Source organism: Gopherus evgoodei, chromosome 4, assembly GCF_007399415.2.
Source record: "Gopherus evgoodei ecotype Sinaloan lineage chromosome 4, rGopEvg1_v1.p, whole genome shotgun sequence".
Lineage (NCBI taxonomy): Eukaryota > Metazoa > Chordata > Testudines > Testudinidae > Gopherus > Gopherus evgoodei.
In genome coordinates this window covers 98,658,774-98,685,339 of record NC_044325.1, presented here as the reverse complement: position 1 = coordinate 98,685,339, position 26,566 = coordinate 98,658,774, and the positions used below count along the sequence as shown (strand labels likewise).

Below are 26,566 nucleotides of genomic sequence, written 5' to 3'. Positions count from 1 at the left end.
CCCTGTCCCTGGCAGCCAGGCCCAGGCGGGAAGCAGAAGCTGCCGCCTCCCCAGCTGGGCTCTCTCAGGCAGCTGCTGTGCCACATAGAACAGCAACCCAGAGCAGCCAACATGAGAAGCAGCTGGCCCCGCCCCTTCCACTCCATGCCTGGGCCCGACTGCGAGGGACAGGGGCTGAACATGCCAGGGGGCAGGTGCAGTGGGAGAAGGACAGAGCCCCTCTTCCCTCCCACCCCTGTCCCCCAGGAGGCCAAGCAGAAATCTGGGGGGACTTGCTCCTGCATGTCCTCCCTCTACGCGTCACCTGTGCTGCTAGGTATAACTTACTTAGTCATGCCAGTTTCTTATTTCTATACACTCTTTCCCATATGTGTCTATACTCTACCTCAGCACAGCTGGCAATTTCCCTAGGCTGCATGTCAAGCTCTGACAGGAAGAATACCGGTCTGGTTAATTTAAACAAGAAAATCATACTTTGTCACTTCAAAAATTACATGAAAATGTGAAATATGGTGGATAGAGCAAAGTCAGGATGCCCTTAAATTGCTAGGAAATTATGCTTCACTCTGCAGAAAGCTTTCTGTAGCTTTCTGATTTTCCTCTTTGAACACCCTATTTGTGTGATTATTGTGTCTTTTACTTCATCTACAACGTGAGCTCCATGCTCATTTTGTTTTAAAAATGGATGTTCAGAATTGTACTAGAGAGAGGTTTTCCATTGCTTCCTATTGATAAACACTGAATTAAAACATCTCTAAAGTGTTACATGTGAGTTCTTTAAACATTCACTTAAACTTTAATATATAAATACAAAATAGGAATAAATAACAATTGCACAATGTCTTAAGAACAAAACTATTTGTATAGGCTAGCTCTATATAAATAAATCAAAGTACATTTTACTTGTGTTTAGAAGAATGATATACTTTTTATAAAATTAAGAAAATTTAAATTTATTTACTTTATCCCTCAAACCATTACTGCAAAGGAATCATGCATTATCTCTACTAAACAAAGATAAGATCCACCTAACTGAACGAGTCCTGATAAAGATGTGGCTCTACTTTCCAAAATTAGACAGAAACATAGACATAACAGGATTACTCATTGAACAAGAAATAGTAAAGTAGAATACAATGTTCATGTATAGTAAAATCAAAGTTACTGTATATCAAAACTGTACTGGTCTCTTTACATACCTTTGTGATGCGTATTTAAAAAAATTATGGCAACTGGCCAGCATGCAACTGACTAAAACATTCCAGTTTTAGGGATGTCTGAGTCTGGCCAAAGGAAAAAAGGAACTAAAAGAAACCAACAAAACAAACAAACATCCCAGATGCTCACAGTCCCCTTTGTGTACTTCTCGTCTGTGCCAGGTCTGTTAATGTTTAGTTAGCCGCTGAGATGGGTCTTCCTGTATGTGGTCCATCACTGCCATTTGGATTCATAAATTTCATGTGCCTTCATGGAGATGGCGGTCCTTTCAGAGAATTGCAGGACCCTGGAGTGCTTCCAGCTGTAGTTCCTTGCCCAACCCACTGTATTAGAAATCACCTTTTAATGCAATTCTTGAAGACATTCAGCAATGTCCATAAATGTCACAGTTCCATTTACACAGTATTATTCACATTTACACGGCTTTGTTCACATGCTGTAAAGTTTGTCACTTCAGAACAGAATTAAGATGTAAGCAAGGATGTTCATTAATTACAGCAGAAAGAGAAAGCTTTTAAACATCTGTTACATATCCTGTTCTGCTTCTGTTTTCACCTGCACAAGTGCTTTTATTAAATTCAACTATATTATGCATTGCTAACTCTACATTTTTTTCCTTATAATAATGCCATTTTTTTCCCCCATTTGATTCTAAGGTATAGTCATTTTACAGTGTATTGTTCTAAACAGACAGTAAGAATGTTGAATTGAGAACAGTTCTGTTGGTTTCAGCCTAGTTTAAGTTCTTCTATTTTTTTCTCTCCAGTTGAAACACAAAATGTTTGAACAATACACTAAATTGCACTGTATTTCTAATTGGGTCAAACAAAAACAATTAAAAGTTCTGATTTTTTTTTAAAAATCAGTTGATGTTTTAAGCAATTTTGTTTTTATGGCAAATAGGCCTTCTTAATCTTTTAACATTGCTGAGTGGTGTTGGCGTGAAATATGTCTCTTGTACCTCTTCATTTATATCTTGTGTGATAATATGGGTCAATATAATCCTAGGTTTAAAACTCCTTCTAAATCCCCCTGAAGGAAATGTACCTGTTTTTCAGTGATACCCACTCCTGAATGGAGAATGACTCTCATCCACTTAGTCTTCTTGTAATTCTTTAGATCTCTTTTCCTTTCATGCCTCTCTGTGGGATTGATCCAACTTCTGCTGAAGACAGTGGGACTCCTTCTCTTTTCTCCAGTGGGAGTTAGATCAGGCCCTTGTGTAACAGGCTGTCATTACCTTTTTCATGTTACTGCTCTTAGCTGATCCATGGATCAGCTGGAAAGAATGCTGAAATGCACATGCACTGGTACCATCATCTTGAGACACATGTGTCTCCTCTGCTATGGGCCTGATTTCTGCTCTGGAAGCACCTGCTGCCCAGCAGTGGAGTTGTATATGCACTCATTCACTGCCAGGTACTTTAGACACACATTTATGCTTTGTTTATGAAAAGAGGGGAGAATTTTTTTTTATAAAACTATAGAATAGAAATGTTTTTAGTGCTTTGTAAGTTCAGTAAAAAGAGTTGTTTTTTTTTAATTTTAAAATTCATGTGCAGCAGTGATGTGATGTCAATATATTAACAAGGAACTTCCACAAAAATGCCTTTCTAGCCTGCAACAACATGAGTGTCTTGGAGGGATTGAAATATTTATTTTTTTAATTTCCTCTTTAAACAAAAATGCTCTCTTCTACCAAGGAAATGAGGCAATAAGTGCAAAATTCCCATGGACTTCAGTGGGAACAGGATTGCACCCATAATCTCATAGTGATCAAATTTATGGAAGTGTTTTGTTCCTGAAAACTATACTGACTGTATAAAGCACAGCATAGCACAAGTGTACAGTGTAATCTGAAGTGGCAGTAAGATGAAAAACTTGTAGGACTGTGTTTGGGGCCGGGGGCAGTTTTCTCTCTTGAGGAAGTATTCTGGAAATTACCGTACCTTCCATTTGGAGCAATTTCTTCCGTTCCAAGGGAAATATACAAAATTTTAAAAAGAGGGTTGGGATTATTTTCATGGGCCCTAGTGACAAGTTACCCATGGGAGCAGTGTTTCAAAAAGGGGTCGACTGTGTCAGGGTCAAGGGTCAAGGGGTCGACTATGTCACCCCAACTCTCCTGTTAGTTCTGTGGCAGAATTTAAACATGATCTCTGGGGTACTCCACCTAGTAAAATGCTGCCCTGCAGGGGTGGAACCCCAAACACAGTAGCATTGTGCTAATGCATGAGAACCAGAATATGAAATTAACTGATCGAGTGGATTTCATTGGCCAATGGGGTACAGAGTTAAACAGAAATTATCAATGGTGATACATCAATTATGAAAAAGGAAGAATGTTAATATTCACAGTATGGTGCTAACCTACTGTGCGCATCTTTTATATAGTACTGCCACCCCCAACTGTTCAGGCATCCTGAGTTGGGCACCAAAAAATCATGAGAGTTAAAATAAATAAATGTTGGGTTCTTTTTCTTTGCCTTCTGGTTTCTGAACCTTTTAGGGTGCACTCAGGTCAAGTTTCCAAGCACTTTCTCAATAACTGAGCCAGCTAGAAACTCCCCCACCTCTCCACCCCCAAATGACACTGCATGAGAATCTCAGCTTTCTAGATCCCAGCAGCTGGGGCTGTAAGTAAAATACCATATAATGTGAGAATGGCAATAAACTAATGAGAGTAGGCAATACTATATATATAACTTTTATGTCTATAAAGGTGCCTCTTTAACATGCTGGAGATGCAGAAGCTGTGTGAGAACTTTCACATCCATCATGAGTCTCTCTCTCTCTCTCTCTGCTGGTGTTTCCCTTTCCACTGCAGCTACCAATCCTGGCACTACACTGGGAATAGTAGTTACAGTGGGTAAGTATGCACCTGTCTGATTTGCATTCCAAGCAGGGATGCATGCATTGACTTGCCAAGGAATCAAAATATTTCTCTTACAGGACCAAATTCATTGACCTCCACGGGAGTTTTGCCTGAATAAAGAGGACAGGCCTGAAATGAGGTTCATGCATGACAGACTAGAATACTGTCACAGTGCCACAGACTTGCTGATACCAAGGAGCTGCTCAGACACTTTTTGTTGAAAGTCTAACAAGACAGAAACAGACTGACACTTTTTGCAAATTTTGGGCCAGCCTTGTAGGCATGTGCTCAAGATTACCTACTTGTATTTGCATATGCTCAGTTGCAAATCCAAAATGCCTAATGAACATGCAAGATGGTGTGTGGACACAAAGGAAAGTGTGACTATGCATCAGGCATTTTGCTCAGACAAAAGTGTACACAAGCTTGCATGTGTATGTTTTAACATTAGGGCTTTTACTAAATCCTTGAAATTAAAACTATGCTGGAAAGGCTTTAGACAGCTAATTACATGCACAATTGAAGATATAGTGAAAGTAGCTTTTTATCTCAGTGGCTCTTATTCCTGGATGTGGATTTCTTGGTGTGATACTGCCCAGTACTGTGATCACTTTTCAAAATGTGTCAGCAATTACCACACAGTGGCATCTAGTTATTGCCTATGCAAATTACAGAGAAAGCTCCTATGCATTATCTGTTGGTAAATTAATTTAAAATAACAGCCGTGTGGGTGTTACAGGGCAGAGCCACCTTTGATCTGCACCTATTTTATACAGAGGTGAACAAATCTTCCTTATTCAATGTTACCTATATAACTGAGACAGCTGTTGAAAATGGATCTTCAAAGAGCAATGAGGATTTACAGGCTACATAAAATACAAACACAATCCTACTTATTCTCCTTCTTGCTGAAGGAACATCATGTCACTAAGGTTGCTGTACCTGTCTCATTCTTGCCCTACAGACAGTAGCTCCTTCTTTAGTTTCTTAGATTGTAAGGTCTTTGGGGCAGGAACCATGTTAACCTGGATTTTTGTACAGGGTGAGAGGGGACACCAATCCTTACTGGTACCTTGAGGCATGACCACAATATAAATGTATAATGACAATCACTCTTGAAGAAATGTATTTGCAAGAATATCCACTACAGCATTCATTTTTTTGTTTGAAAAATATTGAATATAAGAATGAAACTGGTTGCTGCACCAGCTGCAAATCACACTGCTTGCTGATTTCCATTGCTATCAGGCTGGCTATTAAAACCAAACTAATTCCATGAATCTCTGGAAATGGGATGAATGTAGCTCACCATCTGAATTTGGGCAATGCTAGTATCCATACCAGTAATTTGTGGGTACCACCAAAGGCCTCTGGGTGTTACTGTTACTCGCAGTTTCTATCTAAACAAACCACTCTTCACATAGTTGAAACATTTGTTTGAAAACTGAGGGTCTTATTCAGCAAATAGTCAAGAGTCTTATAGCTCTAGACACACAGGCTCTAGAAGCTTCCAAAGCTTAGCTATCACTGAGCCTAATCCTGATTCAGGACCCAAAATTATATGTTGTTTGTATAAATATTTCTCTGCACATCTTGGATGCTTTGGGTACCCTCCCCCACTTGATTCTTGGGAATTCCAAACATATGCCTCTTTGTAGGTCAGGTAGATGTAAAGTGACCCACATAATGACCGCTGAAGAACTCAACTGAGCACATGCTGAGAGAATAATGATGTCAATTAGATTCTGACAGCCCTTTCTCTTCTATGGACAGGACCTCTGCAGCCCATTTCCCTCAAAGAGGGAAATATGGGTTTGATGTAAGGGCATGCATAACCTCTGCTAACAGATGTTGTCATACTGGTTTTCAGTGCTCCACGAGGGTTCTGTCAAGCCACTCGTGTCATTGTTCGACTACAGTTAAGAACAAGGTTCTCTGTTTTCCAAGCTCAGCTCAATTGGAGCAAAGCACAATTTTGGCTCTTGCCCCGTCATTAAAAGAAATAAAGTGCCATTGATCATGTATTCAGCTTCTCAGTGAGCCCAAAGCTTTGTGTGCTGAACTTCGCCACCTTGCTTGGACTGTTTCCAGGTGCCATAATCTTCCACTCCATTCATTCAGGCAGTTTGTGGGCGCTCAGAGGTCCCAGACACGCAGACTGAACTGCAGTGGGACCCATTACTAAACATGATCAGTCACGGAGATGCGGTCCCAGTAGGATACTGCTATCTTTGTACAAGGGCTTCCTGGTACTTGCCAACTGTCTACTGAAGCCATCTATGGTAGACACCTATAACTTAGCAAAACTGCCATATCACTGTAAGCATCCACAATTACATTCTAATCAATACAACTTACATAGAGAGGCTGCCCACTAATCATATCTCTGAATAACTTATGGGCATCGTGGCTTGGCTCCTGGCTAGAAATGTCAATATGGCAGGCCTTCCCATCTTTCTGCGCTGAGGGTTAGCATGCTATACCTCTACCCCGATATAACGCTGTCCTCGGGAGCCAAAAAATCTTACTGCGTTAGAGGTGAAACCGCGTTGTATCGAACTTGCTTTGATCCACCAGAGTGTGCAGCCCTGCCCCCCCAGAGCACTGCTTTACTGCATTATATCCAAATTTGTGTTATATAGGGTTGTGTTGTATCGGGGTAGAGGTGTAGTTGTTAAACAGGCTACCGTATTTATATCCATAAGCCTCTGGAAATGGGTGTGAACATGTGTTGCCATCTGAATTTAGACAATACGTGTAACAATAAAAGTAATTCCTAGGTAACAGCAGAGGCCACTGTTACTGTTTGTATTACATTTGCCTAGATTAGAGCTACCTGATGGTAACTTTCAGAAATCAAGATATAGCTGTGTCTATGATGTATTTTTGTGTCTCATGAATCAGGATTAGTATCCCTGGGGAGGGAAGGGAGTGAGGGGGAGGGGTTAGAAGGATGTCTGTACCCCTCTGGACTCTCTGCGGAATGGCCCCTGAGGAAATGGCTAAGAAAGAGATCAACAGGAATGCCAAATTTCTGCTGAATAGGTTAAAAGGGTGAGGAAGCCTCTTCGGCAGCCATCCATGCGCAGAAGGCCCGCATAACATTTCTGCTGAATAGGGCCCTAAATGAAGACAAAAGAAACATAGGAAGCCAATCGTAACTTGAAGAGCTTTTCTGAATTTGCGGTTTCTTATTTTTACATTTGCTAATCTCCAAGGACATTTTATTATTTTCGGTGCAATTAGACATCCCTTTGGACATGCCAATGGAATGAAAATAAAGTATTACAAGAGAGTGAGTCATATTTTTATCTAATATATAAATGTAAAACATCCTAACTATTTAACAGCTCTAAACAGATGGATATGGTTTAGCCAATATACAGTGAAAGTTACTCAAAGTTTTATATGTTATAAAAATCATCCTATATATAATGCCTGAGTTTTAAGTTATATATGTATATTTTAAAAGTTTGAAGTATTTTACATCCCACTAAAACGGATAAGAGCTGATTTTATGTCCCTGCTACTTCAGGCTCACTTTAAAAACAAGAGTTTCAAAGCCCTTTTCTGGGTTTAGTCTACAAATGTAAATCCTGCTATTTTGTTCACAAAGATTTTATCCATCTTCTAGTTTCGCATTAAAGAACTTTCACAATTCAAGTAAATACGCAGGAAATGGAAATCTTACCTCTGCAAGAGGATGCCAATGAGCAATCGGTTTCCGAGGATACGAGAGCATTTCATTCCAGTGGTCCCGGCCTAGACTCTCTGCATTGTTGCCTATTTGACACACTCCAATGACCTCATTGTGACCTACACTGTGAAAATGTGCCATAATATTTTTTTCTTAAAATTTTACATTTGAGAACAAATATAATTTAAATTCGTTATGACAGACAATGATTTAGGATGCTGGGAAAACTTGATGAGCTACACAACACAGGTTTGAGCTTCATCCCTTTCTTTCTCACTAACATAGATAATATACCAATAATTTACTCTTTTATATCATGTTAGTTCACACTGTGTGTGTGTTGGCTTTTATGAAGTAAATTGACAGTTGAACTTTTATTTGTCTACACTCCAATTTTAACCAACTGAAAAAGAGAAAAATAACTATACATCATACTTGTTCTGACTCCAGCCCACCCAAAGCATCCGACATGTAAAGACTACTATGTGAAATGGGATATCTGAACAAACAGTACACCTATTCCAAAGCACTTATTTGCAAATAAAATATACTGTGGGCCACATTTTCAGAGGAAATCTGAGTGATTAATAGGCATACAAGTGGCCATTCAGAGTGCAAACTGTTCATTTGGACAAGCAATCATTACAATTCTAGTAAATATATATGCAAACGAGGCATCCAAAGTTATGGACGCAATTCTGTATCTCAAAAACTAAGACGGAAATGCTGTATGATGGTACAGAGAATTGTAGCCCTCTGCTGAGACCTGCATGACAAAACATTTTTAATCAATACCACAAACTGAGAGAAAACTATGAGAATTTGTGCCACCTTTTTACAATCTTTTGCTTCGTAAAATCTTGCATAGTAGAGTAACAGCTACAGGTATCTCACCGGTCATAATCCATAACTGCTATTGACAAGTTAATTTGGTCAATGTTTTCCGGAGGGACATCAAAGACTATGGCTTCATTGTAAACAGGATTAAGGGTATTCCTCTTGGTGGAAGTTTTCCTTTTCTTTAGGCGCCTTCCCTCGCACATTAAAGAAACCTTCACATAGGGATCTGTGTGAATCATAATAAGCAGTTTTGTTAATTTAAAAATAAACGCAGATGGAAAGCAAATGGAGTAACCTTTAATGTATGCCTATATCTATATACATAATTTATTCACCAGTACCTAAATTAGAATCTGAGCTCCTTCAATAATGAAATGCCTGGGAGGTGCTGGCAGTTAAAAGGTCTTCCTGGTTGAATTACTATAATGAACAATTAGATGTTCATTCAGGAAGCTGGGTTTTGTATTGTCTTCTCAAAGAATGTAAAATTTTCCATTATGACACAATGTGCATTCCCATGTTTGTAACAGTCTGTGTAATTGATTATATCTACAGCAGAAGTAGAACCCGGACACAATCAGATAATGTGGTCAGCGTTAGTATTTGCTGATATGGAATTAGTTATGTTAACACTTTAGAAGTATAATAGTTTGAATGGTGTACAATTATTGTTCTTTTTAGAGGTAGAGTTAAAGCTGTGGGTGTAATAGAAGACTGCCCCACTTGGGGCACCTGTTTCATTGCAGCTCCTTTCTGACAGTACTATTACCCCTCTCTCTCCCCCTTTGCCAGTGGATTGAAACAAGGCATCTGTGACCCCTTTGTAGCAAAATCCCAAACTGGTTTCATTTTGTTTTCAATACTGACCCTGAAACTAGTTACTACAATGGACCAGTGAGCTTCATAATCTTGGCTCAAGCATCATTATATCAGATTAATGGCTGTTGAGCCTCTCCATTGTCAGTGTTAGTTTATACTGTACCCAACATAAACCCCAACAAATAGCAGGCAGTGCAAAATTAAATTCTGTGGTTACAGTCCCAGCATGGCCACGTCCAAGTATTTAAAAGCCAGGCCCCTGAAATTCTTGAGGTCTTTACAGTAATAAACTTTGGGTTCTTTTAAATTGCCTTCTAGTTTTTGAGCCTTTACAGTTCACATTTTTTAAGCATTTCTTTGCAACTAGGATGGCTAAAATCATTTGTTAATGAAAGAATCTTCCGTAATCAAATAACTCCAGAAACTGGGGCTTTAAGAAAAACACCAAATATCAGAGGAGTTGGAAACACTGTATCATTATCTTTAATTCAAGGGGGATAAGATGAAATTGTAATGTTGGGCGTGAAAGAAATTCCTACCTGATGCTCCTGTTATGTCCATTGCCTTTAAATTCCTAGCCTTTATTATGGTAATAGTTAATCTGCCAGCTGTTGGAAGGTAGCAGAGTGAGAACATCAAGTCACCAAGATCCACATTGTCCTGTAAAAAACAAGTTTGTGAAACAATAATAAAACACTCTTTCTCTCTCTCTGCCTAGAAAGGCACAGAGTAACTAATGATAAAGTATATGTATTTAGGAGCTTTGGTTATTCCAGAGGAAACTTAGTTCTCACTTGAAAAGCACATGGCAGAAGCTGCTCAGTTCGTAGGCAGAGTTCTGACACCAGCAGTACCACGAGTTGTAAATCTCATTACAATTTTGTAGCAGTCAGTAGTCAGACAGGAGCCGTGTCTCAGTGATAAGAACAGGAGTAGGTACCTGGAGATCTTTGTTCTACTACTGACTTGCTGTATGATGTTGGACAAGTCTCTGGAGCTCTTTATGTCTCAGTTTCCCTATTTGCAGGGAATTTACCATAACAGGGTTCATGGGAGTAACAGCAAATTGACAAGGTAGGATACGGTTTCATACAACTACCCAGGACTTGTCAGGCCAAACACTGCAGTAGGGAAGGTCAGTGAAGGGAGCACCATCAGGGGTTAAAGTAACCTGGAGTAGGAGGTAGTGTAACTCTCCCTCTCCGCCAAAAGCAGAATGAGAATTTTCCTCTCTCTGGTTTGCAGGAGCAGCTCTCCCCTTGCAGCCCTCTCTTCTCCTTAGCTGGTGCAGTGACTGCATCCCTTTCCTGGTCACACATAGCAGTTCAGTGGCAGTTCAGGTCTCCTGAATTCCAGTCCAGTGTCCTATCCACTACTTACACTGTCCCTTTCTATCTTTTTTCCTTCTTGCAATGACCCTGTCTTCCCCCTTAGCTTCTTAGCCCTTTAACTTGTTATAGCTGACCTTTCAAATTAAAAAGGTCATAGAGTAGTTTTTAAACTAAGAGCTGGGGGAAAGCCGACAGATGTGGAGGAGCACATGGTTCAGACAGTGACATCCCTTAGAGGATGATCTATTAATGGAGATTCTCTATGTCTTAGTAAGGAGGAAAGGGTGGAAATACAGGTAGGATCTGATGAGAATGAGTCAAATGAAAAAAAGTCCCATTCAATTACATCATGTAATGGCAGACAGCTAAAAAGTGACAAGTTTTTAAAGTGCTTATATGCACCAATGCTGTAAGTCTAAATAATAAGATGGATGAACTAGAGTGCCTAATATTAAATGAGAGCAGCAAAGAGTCCTGTGGCACCTTATAGACTAACAGACGTTTTGGAGCATGAGCTTTCGTGGGTGAATACCCACTTCGTCAGATGCATGTCTTTTACAGATCCAGACTAACACGCTACCCCTCTGATACTTAATATTAAATGAAGCTATTGATGTAATAGGCATCACAGAAACTTGGTGGAATGAGGATAATCAATGGGATACAGTAATACCAGGGTAAAAAATATATTGGAAGGACAGAACAGGCCGTGCTGGTGGGGGAGTGGCATTATATGTGAAAGAAAGCGTAGAATTAAATGAAGTAAAAATCTTAAATGACCCAAACTATACCACAGAATCTCTATGGATAGTAATTCCATGCTCTAATAATAAGAATATACATCTCTACCCTATATAACGTGACCCGATGTAACACGAATTTGGATATAACGCGGTAAAGCACAACTCCAGGAGGCAGGGGGGAGGCGGGGCTGTGCGCTCTGGCGTATCAAAGCAAGTTCAGTATAACGCAGTAAGATTTTTTGGCTTCCGAGGACAGTGTTATATCGGGGTAGAGGTGTAGCAGTAGGGATATATTACTGACCGCCTAACCAGGATGGTGATAGTGACTGTGAAATGTTCAGGGAGATTAGAGAGGCTATTAAAATAAAAAAACTCAATAATAGGGGATTTCAGCTATCTCCATATTGACTGGGTATCTGTCATCTCAGGATGGGATGCAGAGAGAAAGTTTTTTGACACCTTAAATGACAGCTTCTTGGAGCAGCTAGTCCTGGAACCCACAACAGGGGAGGCAATTCTTGATTTAGTCCTAAGTGGAGCACAGGATCTGGTCCGAGAGGTGACTGTAGCTGGACCGCTTGGTAATAGCAACCATAATATAATTAAATTTGACATCTCTGTGATGGTGAAAACACCACAGCAGCCCAACACTGTAGCATTCAATTTCAGAAAAGGGAACTAAACAAAAATGAGGAGGTTAGTTAAACAGAAATTAAAAAGTGCAGTGCCAAAAGTGAAATCCCTGCAAGCTGCATGGAAACTTTAGAGGTTCAACTAAAATGCATACCCCAAATTAAAAAAAACATAATAAGAGAACCAAAAAAGTACTACTGTGGATAAACAACAAAGTAAAAGAAGCAGCGAGAGGCAAAAAGTCATCCTTTAAGAAGTGGAAGTTAAATCCTAGTGAGGAAAACAGAAAGGAGCATAAACTCCGGCAAATGAAATGTAAAAATATAATTAGGAAGGCCAAAAAAGAATTTGAAGAACAGCTAACCAAAGACTCAAAAAGTAATAGGAATTGTTTTTTTTAAGTACACCAGAAGCAGAAAGCCTGCTAAACAACTGGTGGGGCCACTGGATGATCGAGATGCTAAAGGAGCACTCAAGGACAATAACACCATTGCAGAGAAACTAAATGAATTCTTTGCATCGGTTTTCATGGCTGAGGATGTGAGGGAGATTCCCAAACCTGAGCCATTTTTTTTAGGTGACAAATCTGAGGAACTGTCCCAGATTGAGGTGTCATTAGAGGAGGTTTTGGAACAAATTGATAAACTAAACAGTAATAAAACACCAGGACTAGATAGTATTCACAAAAGAGTTCTGAAGGAATTCATATATGAAATTGCAGAACAACTAACTGTAGTCTGTAACCTATTATTTAAATCAGCTTCTGTACCAAATGACTGGAGGATAGTTAATGTGATGCCAATTTTTTAAAAGGGCTCCAGAGGTGATCTCAGCAATTACAGGTCGGTAAGCCTTGAGTACCAGGAAAACTGGTTGAAACTATTATTAAAGAACAAAATTGTCAGACACATAGATAAATATAATTTGTTAGGAAATAGTCAGCATGGTTTTTATAAAGGGAAATCATACCTCACTAACCTACTAGAATTCTTTGAGAAGGTCAACAAACATGTGGACAAGGGGGATCCAGTGGATATAGTGTACTTAGATTTTTCAGAAAGCCTTTGACAGCTCCCTCACCAAAGACTCTTAAGCAAAGTAAGCAGTCATGGGATAAGAGAGAAGGTCCTCTCGTGGATTGGTAACTGGTTAAAAGATAGGAAACAAAGCGTAGGAATAAAGGGTCAGTTTTCAGAATGGAGAGAGGTAAATAGTGGTGTCCTCCGGGGGTCTGTTTGGGGCCCAGTTCTATTCAATATATTCATAAATGATATGGAAAAGGGGGTAAACAGTGAGATGGCAAAATTTGCAGATGTTACAAAATTGCTCAAGATAGTTAAGTCCCAGGCAGACTGCAAAGAGCTACAAAAGGATCTCTCAGAACTGGTGACTGGGCAACAAAGTGGCAGATGAAATTCAATGTTGATAAATGCAAAGTAATGCACATTGGAAAACATCCCAACTATACATATAAAATTATGGGATCTAAATTGGCTGTTACCACTCAAGAAATAGATCTTGGAATCATTGTGGATAGTTCTCTGAAAACATCCACTCAATGTGCAGTGGCAGTCAAAAAAGTGAACAGAATGTTGGGAATCATTAGGAAAGGGATAGATAATAAGACAGAAAATATCATATTGCCTCTATGTAAATCCATGGTATGGCAACATCATGAATACTGTGTGCAGATGTGGTTGCCCCATCTCAAAAAAGATGTATTGGAATTGGAAAGGGTTCAGAAAAGGCCACAAAAATGATTAGGGATATGGAACGCATGCCATATGAGGAGAGATTAATAAAACTGGGACTTTTCAGCTTGGAAAAGACACAACTAGGGGGAATATGATAGAGGTCTATAAAATCATGACTGGTGTGGAGAAAGTAAATAAGGAAGTGTTATTTACTCCTTCTCATAAGACAAGAACTAGAGGGCACCAAATGAAATTAATAGACAGCAGTTTAAAACAAACAAAAGGAAGTATTTTTTCACACAATGCGTAGTCAACCTGTGGAACTCCTTGCCAAAGGATGTTATGAAGGCCAAGACTATAACAGGGTTCAAAAAAGAACTAGAAAAGTTCATGGAGGATAGGTCCATTAATGGCTATTAGCCAGGATGGGCAGGGATGGTGTACCTAGCGTCTGTTTGCCAGAAGCTGGGAGTGGGCGACAGGGGAAGGATCATTGGTGATTACCTATTCTCTTCATTCCCTCTGCGGCCCCTGGTATTGCCCACTGTCAGAAGACAGGATACTGGGGTAGATGGTCCTTTGGTGTGACCCAGTATGGCTGTTCTTATGTTCAGAAATAAAAAGTTGACAGACAAGAATTAAGACACACTACAGGTTACACTCTAGGACCTTCTACTATTGGAATCCTCCTTATTCTTTTCTTTAAACACTCCCGTTGGTATAAGCAGTCCAGATCTTCACCTCTTGGCAGTAGAAGTAAACACTTTGGATAAGTTGTTTGTGGTTATTGCAAAGCAAACAATTAAAGGGCATGACACTAGTACAAGATGTCTGGGGTGACTCACCCTGTTTAATGTCTCCAAACAGTTCACAGCACGGAAATAGACTGCCACCACACTCTTGGTGTCACTGACTCATGTGGACTGCTGGAAGATCAAAGTGGTGTTTGACAAAGTGATGTTTAAGAAGCCCTCAGGACTATAAGTTGTGTCACCACACTCAGAGGCAATACTCCTTTGCTGAAATCTGCACTCAGCTCTGGGTGAGGCATATCTGCTTTATCAGATTTCACTGATGAATAGTTGGACATGATTATTTTCTGACTGAGAAATTTTCCCTAAATGGTACATAATCACTGCACTGCTGCCATTTCTGATTCTGGGGGGAAATGTTTCAAGAGATTGGCTGGAAGTTTCCCAGGTCCATGGGGATTCTGAGCTATACAATTTTCCCTCCTGTGATGGAAACTATGTACCTCTTTGGGGGAGAGAATTCCATGGTCCATTTACAATAGTTAATGGCACCTTTTTGCGTCTGTATTCTTCAAGAACTTGCCCCCATGAACCAAAAAATTTGAAGAAAATTCCAAAGGAGGGATTATCCCTATCAAATTGCTCATGAACTATTAGGAAAATCTGGCACACTAATGAAGCCTGTAATTTTGCCTTAAACACCACAAAGAAGCCCCCTCCCTTGTTTGTTTTAGTTGCAGATAGGATTTCCTATATTCTTTCCATTATAGCAGTGTCATTCTGTATTAAACCCTTGTATTCTACTCAGTGGCTATATAATTCATTATCTTGTTACTGTCACTGGTTTATTGTAAACAACAACAAAAAGACCACCACCCTCAATTTCCCTACTTTCTCTGAATTTATCAGCCTGCCTGATGCTTTCAAAACTTCAAAACTTTTCAGCAGTTCATGGCAAGAAGAAAATATCATCTCAATGAGATACTGTGAAGTGGTTCTGAATATGAGAACTTCCCAGAAAAAATATACTTACCAATGCAGTATGCTCTCCTTACAGTTGGCATAGATATTAATAATGGATCATTAATTCTAGTGGACAAAAGCAGATTTCTGTAACTAACTGATTAAATACATTTTTATTTTGTTGTAAAGAGCAGTCACAGTAGATAGAACTGGATAAATAAAAACAATGAATATGTTTCAGTGGTATTCATTACCTTTTTGATTGTTGTCTACGAACATTTCTAAGAGCAACTTTACTCACAAGAACATTCAAAGAAAGTGAAAGCCTAGCATGTACTCATGAGAATATGTTTACTGGAGGTTTCAGGCCAGAAGAGTTCACCTTTAAATTTCTTTATACAACAATCATGATTGAAACAATAATCAAATCAAGAAATGATGCTGTTGCAGATTCGGTGTAATTGCATTGTTGACTCCCTCTATGGTCTGATCAAGGAATGCCATCTCAGGCCTCTAGCTGTCACCTGTCTCTGGGTGGCACCCCAGATCCATCTCTCTCCAGACCAGGGTTTTAGGCTGCAGCTGCCTGCAGTTGCCATATGATTATCAAAAGTAAATTCTGACTGATGTCCAGCATCTGTGCTTTGCTTGTCCTCTCAGAGCTATGCCCAGGGAATGCCAGAGTTTGCAAGTGATCACACAGCTCTTCTAAAGTACACTTACTTAAGGACAGAAGCATAGAGAGAAAACATAGCAAAAGGTCTAAAAGCAATAAATGTACCGGAAGTCACCCATCAGTCCTATGGGGACTCTGGCAGGTTCAAGTCCTCCCAACTCAGCTGGTGGGTTTGGCCCTCCTTTGGACTAAAGGTCATGTCCATTTACTGAATCAAACCAAAGTCCCCCGTGCTGTTCCCTCCGGCCCTTTATAGCACAAGTTCTTTCTTTGTCTCCTGTTTCTCTTGGAACACGGCCTGTGCCAGTCTATATAATCCAGGCCAGGGGGTGATACTTCTCAGAGCTGTGTATGGTCACCACAGTCTGCACTGCAGTAATTACCCTGCACTGGTTTTAGTTTTGGGAGGAGCTGTGGTAACTTTCCCCCATGGAGTAGAACACAATCCCTGGCCCATAATAATAAATATAACATTCATAAAGTTCATACAATAGTCCCCAAATATATTGCACGTGGCTGCAATATAAGACGGTTACTCACCTTTGTAACTGTTGTTCTTCGAGATGTGTTGCTCACATCCATTCCAGTTAGGTGTGCGCGCCGCGCGTGCACGTTCGTCGGAAACTTTTTTTTACCCTAGCAACTCCAGTGGGCCGGCAGGTCGCCCCCTGGAGTGGCGCCGCCATGGCGCCCAATATATATCCCTGCCGGCCCGCCCGCTCCTCAGTTCCTTCTTGCCGGCTACTCCGACAGTGGGGAAGGAGGGCGGGTGTGGAATGGATGTGAGCAACACATCTCGAAGAACAACAGTTACAAAGGTGAGTAACCGTCTTTTCTTCTTCGAGTGATTGCTCACATCCATTCCAGTTAGGTGACTCCCAAGCCATACCTAGGCGGTGGGGTCGGAGTGAGAAGTCGCGGCACGGAGCACTGCAGTTCCGAAGGCCGCATCCTCCCTCGACTGCTGGACCAGGGCGTAGTGGGAAGCAAAGGTGTGGACCGATGACCAGGTCGCTGCCCGACAGATTTCGTGGATGGGCACGCGGGCGAGGAAAGCCAGCGACGACGCCTGCGCCCTGGTAGAATGCGCAGTCACACGGCCCGTAGGGACATGGGCCAAGTCATAACAGGTCCTGATACAGGACGTAACCCAAGAGGATACCCTCTGGGAGGAGATAGGAAGCCCTTTCATGCGATCTGCTACCGCCACGAAAAGCTGGGGGGATTTTCAGAAGGGCTTAGTCCTCTCTATGTAGAACGCGAGAGCCCTACGGACATCCAGCGAGTGGAGCTGCTGCTCCCTGCCTGAGGAGTGAGGTTTTGGGAAAAAAACCGGAAGGAAAATCTCTTGGTTGACGTGGAAGGCTGAGACCACCTTGGGCAGAAAAGCAGGGTGTGGTCTCAGCTGCACCTTGTCCTTGTGGAAGACCGTATATGGGGGGTCTACCACAAGAGCTCGGAGCTCCGACACCCGTCTAGCTGAGGTGATAGCCACTAGAAAGGCAGTTTTCCAAGAGAGGTAGAGCAGGGAGCAAGTAGCTAACGGCTCAAAGGGGGGCCCCATGAGCCGGGACAACACCAGGTTAAGATCCCAGGTTGGAGCAGGGGGACGGACGTTAGGGAATAAACGTTCCAGCCCTTTAAGGAATCTCGACACCGTCGGGTGAGAAAAAATGGAGCGACCGTCCGCACCCGGGTGAAAGGTGGAGATAGCTGCTAGGTGGACTCGCAACGACGATAAGGCCAGACCTTGCCCTTTGAGGGACCAAACGTAGTCTAAGATTTCGGTTATCGAAACTTCCATAGGGCGGAGATTTCTCTCTACGCACCAACAGGAGAAGCGCTTCCATTTCGCCGAATATGTGGCTCTTGTGGACGGTTTCCTGCTGCTCAAGAGCACCTCTCTCACAGGCGTGGAGCAGCGCAGCTCGGAACCAGTCAGCCACGCAGGAGCCACGCCGCTAGGTGCAGCGACTGCAGGTCTGGGTGACAGAGGGTCCCGTGGTCCTGGGTAATCAGTTCCGGATGAAGGGGCAGGGGAACTGGGTCGGCTATGGCCAAGTCCAGCAGCATGGTGTACCAGTGCTGCCTGGGCCATGCCGGGGCCACCATGATCACGAGAGCCCTGTCTCTGCGCACCTTCAGGAGGACCTTGTGGACCAGAGGGAACGGGGGAAACGCATAGTACAGGTGGGTCGACCACTGGATGAGGAAGGCATCCGCTATTGACCCCGGCTCCCTGCCCTGAAAGGAGCAGAACGCTTGGCACTTCCTGTTCCCCTTGGACGCGAAGAGGTCCACCCGGGGATAACCCCACCTCCGGAAAATGGAGAGAGCGACGTCCGGGCGAAGGGACCACTCGTGTGACAGGAAGGATCTGCTCAATCGATCCGCCAGTGTGTTCCGTACTCCAGGGAGGAAGGAAGCCCTGAGGTGAATGGAGTGGGCTACGCAAAAGTCCCAGAGTCGTATCGCCTCGTGGCACAGGGAGGAGGACCTGGTGCCGCCCTGCTTGTTGATATAGTACATGGTCGTCGTGTTGTCCGTGAACACGGCGACACAACGCCCCTGAACCTGATGACAGAACGCTTGACAAGCAAGGCGGACCGCTCTCAACTCCCGCATGTTGATGTGTAGCCCCACCTCCTCCTGGGACCACAGGCCCTGTGTCCGCAGGGCCCCTAGGTGGGCCCCCCAGCCTAGATCTGAGGCATCCGTTGTCAGGGATACCGAGGGCTGAGGGGGTGGAAGGGAAGACCCGCACATAATACGGACTGGTCTAACCACCAGCCGAGAGAATCTAAGACCTTCTGGGGGATTGTGACTAACATGTCTAACAGTTGCCTTGCCGGCCTGTAATGACTGATAAGCCACAGCTGGAGAGGCCTCATGTGGAGCCGAGCGTAGTCGGTCACAAAGGTGCACGCCGCCATGTGGCCTAACAGGGTTAGACATGTCCTCACTGACGTCAATGGGGCTGACCGCAAACGTTGAACGATCGCCGCCATGGTCTGGAACCGTTGCAGAGGCAGCGAGGCCCTGCCCACAGTGGCGTCCAGGACGGCCCCGATAAATTCCACCTTCTGCGTGGGCCTCAGGGTGGACTTGTCTGTGTTTATCAAGAGGCCCAGACTTGCAAACATGCCGGTGATCACGCGGACATGGCTGTTGACTTGCTGTTCCGACGTGCCCCGAATCAACCAGTCGTCCAGATAAGGGAACACGTGGACACGGTTGCGCCGAAGATGCGCCACGACAACTGCCATGCATTTTGTAAACACCCTCGGGGCCGTGGACAGGCCGAATGGGAGGACTGCAAATTGATAATGAAGAGCCCCCACAACGAAGCGGAGAAAGCGTCTGTGGCACGGCCAAATGGCAATGTGGAAATACGCGTCCTGCATGTCGAGGGCGGCGTACCAGTCTCCCGGATCCAGGGATGGAATAATGGTCCCCAGGGATACCATGCGGAACTTCAACTTCACGAGGTATTTGTTGAGTTCTCGCAGGAGGATAGGCCTGAGGCCCCCCTTGGCCTTGGGGATCAGAAAGTAGCGGAAATAAAACCCCTTGCCTTTCTCGTTTTCCGGAACCGCCTCTATAGCTCCTTTGCTGAGGAGCGTCTGCACCTCCTGCCGAAGGAATTGCTCGTGAGAGGGGTCCCTGAAGAGGGACGAGGAAGGAGGGCGGGAAGGAGGAAATGAAACAAACTGCAGGCGGTATCCCGTCTGCACCATGCTTAAGACCCAGCGGTCCGATGTTATTTGGGACCACGCCGGGAGGAAAAACGAAAGGCGGTTGGAAAACGGGGGGGAAGGATCCATAGGGGAAACTGTTACTGCGCCCTCGGGCGCACCTTCAAAATGAAGGCTTAGGACCAGGCGGGGGTTTTGAGGAGCCTTGGTTCTGCCCCCCTTGGTTCCCTGACTGCCTGCGCCTTCCGTTCCTGCCGCGGCACCTGTAAAGGTCCTGCCGCTGGCGGAACTGGGAAAACGGCCTACGTTGTTGCTGTTGTTGCGACCTAAAGGGTCTACGCTGCGTCACGGGGGTGTGCATCCCGAGGGACCGCATAATGACCCGGTTGTCTTTTAGACTCTTGAGTCTGGGGTCTGTCTTATCAGAAAACAGGCCCTGGCCTTCGAAAGGAAGGTCCTGTATAGTATGCTGGAGCTCCGGCGGAAGGCCGGAAACCTGCAGCCAGGAGATGCGACGCATCGTAACCCCTGATGCGAGGGTACGGGCAGCCGAGTCTGCAGCGTCCAAGGAGGCTTGTAAGGCCGTGCGTGCGACCTTCTTGCCTTCGTCCAAGATGGCCGTAAACTCTTGGCGAGCATCCTGTGGCAGCAGCTCCTTAAATTTGTCCACTGCCACCCAGGAATTAAAGGCATACCTGCTCAGCAGGGCCTGCTGGTTGGAGACCCTGAGCTGCAGCGCCCCAGCCGAATACACCTTACGGCCAAGGAGGTCCATCCGCCTGGCTTCTCTGGATTTGGGGGCTGGAGCCTCCTGGCCGTGACGCTCCCTATCGTTCACTGATTGCACCACCAGTGAACCCGGAGTCGGGTGTACATGGAGATATTCGTATCCCCTAGAAGGGGCCATGTACTTCCTCTCGACTCCTTTCGCTGTCGGAGGGATGGAGGCCGGGGACTGCCAGATGGTATTGGCGTTGGCCTGGATGGTCCGTATGAAGGGCAGGGCGACCCTGGTGGGAGCATCAGAAGAGAGGATGGTTACAATTGGATCCTCTATCTCCGAGACCTCCTCTGCCTGCAGACTCAGATTTTGAGCCAATCGCCTGAGGAGGTCTTGGTGCGCCCTGAGATCCAGCGGGGGGGGACTGTTGGAGGAGGTACCCGCCACCGCCTCATCCGGGGAGGAGGATGATGAGACCCCAGGCACGAGAGTGTCTAACTGAGGGTCTTCCTCAGCCCTCGCCTCTGCCTCCGGAGCCGCAGCGGAGTCCTGCTGCTTGGACCCTTCCTCCCCTTCCGGGGAGGGAGGGGGGCGAGACAACGAGGCTTCAGGGGCCCTACGCTCCGCAGTCGCCGGTCTAGCAGGGAGCTGCTGGGGGCCCTGAGCCTGATGGTATGCCCAGGGAGTCCAGAATCCCCACTGTTGTGGGCCTTGGTCCTGCAGCGGCGGATCACCGAACAGCGCCGCCTGCCGGTCCGTGCCCAGCGCATACCCGCTGTCCGTCTGGGAGGATACGGACGGCTGTCTCGAGGGCCATGGTGGGGCCGACCCTGGATGGTAAGGGTCTGCGCGGGCCGGCACGGAGGATCGTCTCGGTGCCGGGGACCGGTGCCAGGAGTCATATCGGTGCCGGGATCGGGATCGGGACCGGGATCTGTCACGGTGCCGGGATCCTGATCGGTACCGGGCGCCGCTTCGGTGCCGGGACCTGCCACCAGCTCGGTGCCGGGAGGTCGACCGGGACCTACCACCAGCTCGGTGCCGGGAGGTCGACCGAGACCGGGACCTGCCACCAGCTCGGTGCCGGGAGGTCGACCGGTGCGGCGAGTAGCGTCGGGACCTGCTCCTGGAATCGCGGTGCCGGTGTCGACGACTGGAGCCTGACCGCGACCGTCTCGATGCCGACCGGTGCCGCGAGTGCGACCGGTACCGCTGAGGGGAGCGGTGCCGGGACTGCGAGCGGCGTCGGGATCTGGAGCGCCCAAGAAGTCGGGACCTGGATCGTGAACGACTGTCTCTGGGCGGTGCCGACATCATGGGCTTGCCTCTGGACACGACCCGCACCGGAGGTACCGGGGGTGGCAGCCGAGTGGGCTCAGTCAGGGCAATAAGGTCCCGAGCCGAGGCGAAGGTCTCCGGTGTGGACGGGACCACTATCTCAACCCCAGATCTCATGGGGGAGCTCGGCGGCACCGGACTCAACGGACCCGCCGGGCCCGGAGTCAACGGTGCTGACGGTGCCGGCGGCGCCACGGCCGATGTCGAGGCCGGGCGCTCTAGCCGGGTCTGCCTGGCCGGAGTATCAGACTTCGACGGCCTTGGCTCTGACTCCAGTGCCGGAGAGGGTCGGTGTCGAGGAGTCTTCTCGGTGCCGGAGCGATCCGGTGCCGGTGCCGATACCACGGCCTGCGAAGCCGTCGGGTCAAGTGCCACCTCCATTAGGAGAGTTCGGAGCCTTTGATCCCTCTCCTTCTTTGTCCTCGGCTTAAAAGCCTTACAGATGCGGCACTTGTCGGATCTGTGCGATTCCCCGAGGCACTTCAGGCACGCTTCGTGGGGATCGCTGGTAGGCATGGGCTTCTTGCAGGCCGCACACTGCTTGAAGCCCGGCGAAACAGGCATGAGCCTGGCGCCGGGTGCCGGGAAGGGCTAAGCCCCCGGCGAAGAACTACTTAACAACTATTTAACTTAACTATCTACTTAACAAACTAATTAACAACTATAATGGAACTAGAGATGAACGATAGATAAACGATAGATAACTAGGAGAGCTAGGGACGTGGAGGACAGCTATGCCGCGCTCCACAGTTCCAACGACCGACACGGCGGTAAGAAGGAACTGAGGAGCGGGCGGGCCGGCAGGGATATATATTGGGCGCCATGGCGGCGCCACTCCAGGGGGCGACCTGCCGGCCCACTGGAGTTGCTAGGGTAAAAAAAAGTTTCCGACGAACGTGCACGCGCGGCGCGCACACCTAACTGGAATGGATGTGAGCAATCACTCGAAGAAGAACTATCAGATACCATGCGACTTACCACATGGTACCAAGTGGCCAAACACAGATCACAAATAGTAAAAGATACAGATGAAATAAACAATCAGTGAATAAACCTAAAGATGAAAATAAAATGTTCAGACAATTAGGAATGAACCATTGTTTGTGGATGGTTCATAAAAAGAATAAAGGGCATAAATTTAAAGAATAAATGATTGTCTGCAAATAGCTCTCAGTTCTAAGAGCAAAGAATTTAAGGCTTTTAGAAGAACTGCAAGAGAAGAGCTTAAGAAACTACTATGAGTGTACTTCAGGAAATTATCCTATAAAACATTTATCTTCAAGCTGGGTAAACCTCCTCACATTTGATAAGAGCTCTTAAACTATAAAATTATATATTTTGAATCAAATAGCCTCAGGAACAAATAGAGCTGGTTAAGATTTTATCAAAATCATGAAATTTCAATGATTTTTTTTAATGTTGACAAAAAACAGCAAAAAAATCAACATTTTTACTTTGTAGGGGTGATATTTTTCAGACTGCTGTAGTAAAAAATACACTTCTTATCCCAAGTTCTTACTGTGCAGGAAACCTCATGCATAGTTACATGATAGACTTCCTTATTACTATGAGAGGATTAAAAAAATAATTTAATTCTAAATGGTGGTAATTACAACAATACTGTGCATTATCTATAGAATCTTTTTTATGTGAAGGATCTCAGAGCAGTTTTACAAATGTTAATTAAGCCTTAGAATGGACTAATGCATGTGTGCACACAAACACACGTGCATCAAGTCATTCATGACTCTCGTGATCTTAAATGACTAGATTTCAAATTATTGTTTCACTAAAAAAAAAAAAGTCATAGTTTCAGATATTACTTCTGCCCCTGAGACAACTTGCCAGTATATGTATGTATACACAAATATTTTTCTCTCTCTTCTTGCTGTGTGAAAGACCAATATAAACATGTGGAAGATGACTGTCTGGTTATACAGTAGAAAAAAGTAAGCTGACTCATTGGAACTCAACATAAAATGCTGGTAAATGCGCAAAGTAAGCAAACTGAAAATAAAGAGAACATAGCTTTTCCTTTCTCCAATCTTTTTCAGTTCTAGTAATTTTAGATTTTGTCTGTAATAATAGTGAGTGGTAAAAATTCAATGCAGAAAAGGTTATTTTACAAATGTTGATGCTGTCTCTTTTAATAGCACACAGTAACAATACATTACAGTTTAGGACATGGATTGAAGACTAGTACAGTAACTACTTGAACCAACAAAGTCCATGAAGGTAGGCAGAATGTAACTGCTTAGAATTTGGCCAGGAAAACAGGGTTAAATGCAATTTCTAGTGAAAGAACTCTGTCATCTTTAATAACCCACAAGTGGTTAAAATCTGTTTTCTGTCATTTGAAAGATGGCTCCTCCAGTAGCATAGTGCTGTTCCACAGCAGTGTTTCAGTACTATTTCTGAAGGTACATAATGATGACCAGTCTATGTCCTGCGGTGGCTACATGTTCCTTAGTGCTCCTCCTCCTAAGTTCAGATGCATGTTAATCTTGATTTAGCTAGGAGATCCCATGGAATCTCAGCAAACAAATGTGCTCACCAATCGATCAATATATGATACTTCCCAGTCTCATCAAGCACTTTTATTTTGGTGACTCTGGAGTTAAAATATTTCAGAGCACTGATTATCTGGGAAAGATTAAATTATTATCTTGCTATTGAAATCTCAAATGTTAGTAAATTTCTGGTGAAGTGAGCCTCATAATCTCTTTCCCATTCCCACTTAGCAAACTGCTATTTATTTTTACTGCAGGGTATTATATCTTATCATGTGAGAGTGCTGTTTCTATCACAGTCTCTGTCCCCAAAATGTTAAATTTGCTATGGGGTTTTCAAGCCTTGACTACTTATGAGATGATGCTTTTATGCTGAACCAATAAATGCAACTTGACACAGTGTGTTAATTTAAATGATGAAATAGAGAACAGAGAGAACAAATTGAGCTTTTTGGTTGACAGTCAGTGATGTCACAGAAGTGGCCAAGACACCCAGTAAATACATGAGTTCAGATATGTGTTTTTGTTTCATTTTGTTTTATATGTAAATTCAGTTTCCCCGAGGCAGAGAATGTCTAGAGGATTATTGCATATCTTGGGTTGGTTTAATATCGCTGAGCCTTAGGGCTTTGTGCCATGTACCATCACCCAATGTGGGCTGTAACTGTCAAGAAATGAACTGCATTTTCAGCTTAGAATTAACAAACTTAACTGGTAGGATTTTGAGTGAAGATTTTGTTTTCAGTATGAGTTGGGTACTTCTATATTACTATGTATACAAAACAAAATATGACTGTATACACATTATACTTTCAGGGCATTGTTTTGTATTCTTGTTGTTAAAAGTGACTCAGTAAAATAACTCTTTTGATTTGATCAATTAATGTGTTTGTATTCAGTTTCCTTAGGCACGTCACAATTGGCAAACATTTATTTTGAAATAGCTGACATAGTAGTAAATTTTGGATTCCAACTTGAAAATAGTTCTGCATCAGTTATTGCAAAAACAGCTACCACCTTATTTGTACAGTGCCAGGAGGGAGCTATACATTTGGAGTGAAGTTATTCAATGGTCTGGCTATGTTGTTTATCTTGCCCATGTTTGTCGATAAGCACTGTTAGGTAGATGCAGCCGATTACTCCAAAGTTGGGGAGCCTGAAGTTCCTTTCCTGAAAGCTAGTTCTGAAAAGGTCTCCTCTGCTCTGCTAGCCCACCTGTGTTTGCTAGGGTAACTGTTGTCTGGAGAACTCTGACGAGGGTTGCTGGGAACTGAGCATTAAAACCTTCACCATTCTGAGTGATGGCATTTCCGGTCTTACATTATTCCAGGTTTGTGGAGCTCTTTGCAGAGATACAATTTTCAGGCAAGAACAAAAAATTCCATTTTGCAAACACAAGGGAAACATGAATTTTTGCTGGGGATCAAGGGTTATGAAATCTTATCACCACCATCTCACACTCCATTTTTACAGCTAACATTTGATCTACCATCGGAATTGTTTTAGAAGCTACGCAAATATGCTGGCAGTTTATTTCAAATGATTCTGATTTACCCACAAATGTTTTCCTGATTTCCTTATGCAAAGCTAGTGTAGTGAGCATCTATCTTTAAATGTTGAATTTCACTGGTAATTCTAATACCTTGTTAGTTAATCTGTTTTTTCACACATTATTAGTAGACATTAAAATTATTAATTTTGTTGGATGTTAGCCTGCAGGTTGAGTCATCCCCTAGTACTATGTCAACAGTCTTTGTACTGGTTCGAAGGTGAGTATAGTTCAGCATTAGAAATAGTGAAATGTGTGACTGTAAAGAGAACTATGACAAATGTACTCCTTAATGGCTCCATTTCTGATTCCCTTGGGGCTGTGTTGAGTCAGACTTCCGCACAGAGATCTGTAAATTACATTGGAGTAGGAGGTTTTTTGACAAAATGGAAATAGCATTGCAGATCGGGGTCCCCTGTAGATCAGCCGCCACCCTCCTGTGAAATCATTCATGTCTGAGTAGAGTGGATATGCAAAATAGGTGGGAAGAGACTGAAGTCAACCTTCCTTCT

General features: G+C 43.9%; 1 protein-coding gene across 3 annotated transcripts in view; it reads right to left on the bottom strand.

The window, feature by feature from the left end:
* Positions 1–791: 791 nt before the first annotated feature.
* Positions 792–26,566, bottom strand: part of SYT9 (synaptotagmin 9) — a 122,676-nt gene continuing 96,901 nt past the window's right edge. The window contains exons 4-7 of one of the 3 annotated variants that reach the window (XM_030560303.1): positions 9,989–10,109; positions 8,685–8,856; positions 7,785–7,914; positions 792–1,541 (exon numbers count right to left, since the gene is read on the bottom strand). In XM_030560303.1, the coding sequence (XP_030416163.1) occupies positions 1,467–1,541; positions 7,785–7,914; positions 8,685–8,856; positions 9,989–10,109 (498 nt within the window). In that variant the 3' untranslated portion in view covers positions 792–1,466. Of the gene's footprint in view, positions 1,542–6,742; positions 7,216–7,784; positions 7,915–8,684; positions 8,857–9,988; positions 10,110–26,566 lie in introns of those variants that run through there. The other 2 variants (XM_030560302.1, XM_030560304.1) reach the window with 2 other exon arrangements.